At 35.8% G+C, this 3,772-nt stretch overlaps 1 protein-coding gene across 1 annotated transcript; it reads right to left on the reverse strand.

Annotated features, from left to right (window-relative positions):
• Window positions 1-2,423: 2,423 nt before the first annotated feature.
• On the reverse strand, window positions 2,424-3,633 carry LOC115072250. The gene is made up of 2 exons (XM_029568929.1): window positions 2,583-3,633; window positions 2,424-2,516 (listed from the first exon to the last, which is right to left on the reverse strand). Exon 1 carries the CDS (start codon window positions 3,581-3,583, stop codon window positions 2,615-2,617), a length of 969 nt encoding a protein of 322 aa, XP_029424789.1. The 5' UTR covers window positions 3,584-3,633; the 3' UTR covers window positions 2,424-2,516; window positions 2,583-2,614.
• Window positions 3,634-3,772: the final 139 nt, after the last annotated feature.

Here is a 3,772-nt window from a genome sequence, read left to right on the forward strand (position 1 = left end):
TGGTATTAATGCTCCATAAAACGGGAAATTAGGAAAATCTGCTAGGCATATTAAATTCACTGAATCCCAATCTGTTATTTCTAAAGGTTCTGAAATGACTTCTTTACCAACTTTCAGAGAGGTGTTTTTAAGAGATTTAAGTGTTTCTAGTGCATTTTTAGGACATGGACGTCCATATGGTTCTGGCATTTTGTGGAACATACCTCTATTGTATTTAAGAGGGTATGGGTATAGGTGTTGGCATTTGGTGAATTCATCACCTTTTATCCATGCTGAGCTATTACAAGGGTCCATAGTAGGTGTAGGCTCCTGTTTCCAGTGGAGTCACCACGGTCAGTACTATCAGCACCACCTGTATTATCTTCATCTCCTGTTGGTAAATTGTCTGGTAATACAGAATTAATATAGTCATCCATATGATCAAATGTTTCTTCTTGTATGCCAAAAGACTTTGTGTATGTTCCATTGGTCCTTTGGCAAAGAGTGGTCTGCACCACCATCGTACAAAAGACATATTAGCACTAGTTCCACAATCAGTTAATTGTGAATATCTATCATCAGAGGCAATGGTGACATATGATGTTGTATCACCTGTATTCACTTTTACTCTTATCCTGTCATTGTTAAAGGGTTTTGCTACAACTACATTATATATAGGGTATGCTGCAGTATTTCTCCAATATTCTATAAAATGACATTTTAAAGGGTTTTGTTCATGTATATTAATGTCTGCTGTATAGGACATGTTGATCATATGTGATTTAAATGGAGTCCAATTATCTGACATAGCATTAAATTGTTCACATCCTGTGGCAAAGTGATTATCTAAGCAATAACTATATTTATGCCAAAATGAGTATGATTGTAGAATATATTCTGTATATTCTCTGGCTGCTGTGCTAGCATCTGGCCATATTTTATATATAGTTTCATTAAAGGGTATTTTGATTTCATTATATGGCTGTACATGATCTATGAAAACATGTCTTACTATTTTATCTGGGTCCTCAGTCTCTTTAGTAATAGTAGTAGTTGGGTCCTCCTCCTGATCACACAACATTATGTGTGCAAACATCAGGACGTGTAGTATTTTCATCATCATTATTTTCATTATCTATGGTTGTCCCTTGTTCTAAATCTATATCTTTAGTTCTCCACCAAGCTTCTATTTCATCAATCCAAGACCATAAATAGTCAATTATCTTAACAGATATTGTTGTAATTAATGCTGTTACATGTAAAAGATGTAATTCTATGTGCATTTTACTGGACTGTTTTGAGACGTTGTACCATATGGGTCCAACAAATTGTCCAATTGGCTATGATATCAGCAGGGTTTCTACTGCTATTGCTGCTACTATGACTCATATGGATCTGGTCACACAATTTTGTCCAAGCATCAGTGGTGGGGAAAACTACATAGATTACAATTACAAGTATAGCTGCTGTTATTATGATTGCTCTAAGACAACACATGATTGTTTGTAAAGGACATCTCCTTACGCTGTGTCTTCTAATCTGGACAACTGTAGGTCTCCTTTGCCTGTTGTGATCCAGACAGTGTTTCCTGTTCCCTCTGTAATGATTTCCGCAGGCAGGAATGAGTTATTCTTCCTGTTCCTGTGGATGCAATTATATTGCCTAATTAGTGATCTATTCTCAGTGTAAGGATAGTCTATGTCTTCATTAAGTCTAGGGTGAACTTCCTCTATAGGAGTATTCCTATTTGTTCTAGGTCTGTTATTTAGTTCATTTAGTGCTATGTTAATAGCTTCCTCAATAGTGTATCCCTTGAGGTGTTTAAGTTTTTGTTTTAGTAAGCCATTGAATCTTTCAATGCTTCCTGCAGCTGTGGGTGTATATGCTTTATGATAATCCCACATAATATTCATGTTATTAGCAAATTGTTTTATTTTATATCCTGTAAAATGAGTTCCTTGATCAGATTGCACTATCAATGGTGTTCCATGCATTGCACACCATGTCCATAGTGTACTAATTGTAGCTTTCTGATCTGGTTTATGTGCTGGTCTAGCGAAACCTAGACCTGTGGTGATATCTACTATTGTACATGCATAATTCTGTCTAAAATTTACAAGTGGTCCTATAAAGTCTATCTGTACTGTATGATTAAATCTAATTCTATGTCCTATGTTACCATGGTAATTATGATTAAATCTAAGGTTTTGTGATGGGCATTCATTACACACTCTAATGGAGTTTTTTATATGCTCCCATTTAACATCTATATTACGCTTATCAAACCATTGTTTCATAGCATGGGTTCCAATATGTCCCAGTTCCTTGTGTAGTTTTATGATTTCATCCTTACTGACTTTAAGTTCTTTTATCTCAGGTTTAACTATTTCCCATTGTCTAGTCAGTTTTAATTTATTATTTTGTATAGTACTTTTCCAGTTTCTCTTCATCTTAATATGAGCTGCTGCTAATTTATCTACAGTATCATTATGTTTGTGCACATCATCCTTTTTATTGGTGTGTGCATCAACATGATATACTATTATTTTTACTGATTCAGATAACTTGTCTAATGTTTCCCAAGCATCTTTGCTCCATATATCAACTATTATTTTTACTGATTTAGATAACTTGTCTAATGTAGTTTCCAATTATTATTTTTCCATTTACCTGACCATATTGCTATTCCATTTGCCACACACCATGAGTCTGTGAAAATATAGCACACTTTCTGTTTCTCATCAAAGGATTGTTGTACTGCCAATTTAGCTGCTATAACTTCTGCATGTTGTGCAGATTTTCCTGTATCTGATTCCTGCAATATTTTTCCATCAAATGGTCTGAAAGCTGCAGCTTTCCAATGTATCTTTCCATTTCTGGAAGTTGCTGATCCATCAGTAAACCAGGCGTTAACCATGGAGGGGTTGTATGCCTGTGTCCCCCAATGCCCCATTGGTACCTGTTTCAGGGGAGGGGTGGTCTTAGGGAACTCAATCCCATTTGGAGTCATGGGGCTGTTGGACTGAAGTATCGACTCCGAGACCATTGGTACCGACCCCTGTGCAGACACTGCATTCAACCGAAGGAAGTCATTTAGGAACCATTTCCACATTAAGACTTTTCCTTCCATGGGTAGTCCAGCCCATGCTTCTCCAGGTGCCTTAATCCAATCTATGATTGGTAAGTTGGTCCTTATTATCACTTTGTTGTTTCTTAATAAGGACTGGACTGTTCTGATTGCTTCATAAGCAGTCCATATTTGTCTCTCAAAGAGTGAATATTTTTGTTCAGACCATGGGAATTTCTTGCAATAGAATCCTACAGGAACTAAATCCGAATTTCTTTTAGCAAATATATTCCAATTTCCATAACCTGCCATGTATAACAGGTCAATGATAATAGTATCATCTGGTTGTACAAAATTTAGGTTGCGAAATTGTGCTATATATTCCAGTGTCACTTTTACTGCTTGTTCTTGTTCCTTTCCCCAAGTGAACTCTTCTGCCTTTTTAGTTATTTTATACAATGGTTGTAATAGTACTTGTAAATAGGGTATATGTTGTCTCCAATATGAGAATAATCCAATTAAATGTTGGACTTCCATTTTATTATTAGGTATTTGGAGTCCTTTCAATTTATCTATCACTTGATCTGGTATTTTGGGTCCTGTAGTGCTCCAATGCACTCCCAGAAACTTGACCTCTGTACCAGGTTTGCCTATTTTGTCTTCATTAATAGTCCATCCTTTATTTATTAAATGTTTTACAATTTTGCTTTGGGTATCTGTTACTTT

This window comes from Nannospalax galili, unplaced genomic scaffold (genome assembly GCF_000622305.1).
Source record: "Nannospalax galili isolate Female #2095 unplaced genomic scaffold, S.galili_v1.0 scaffold4782, whole genome shotgun sequence".
Classification (NCBI taxonomy): Eukaryota; Metazoa; Chordata; class Mammalia; order Rodentia; family Spalacidae; genus Nannospalax; species Nannospalax galili.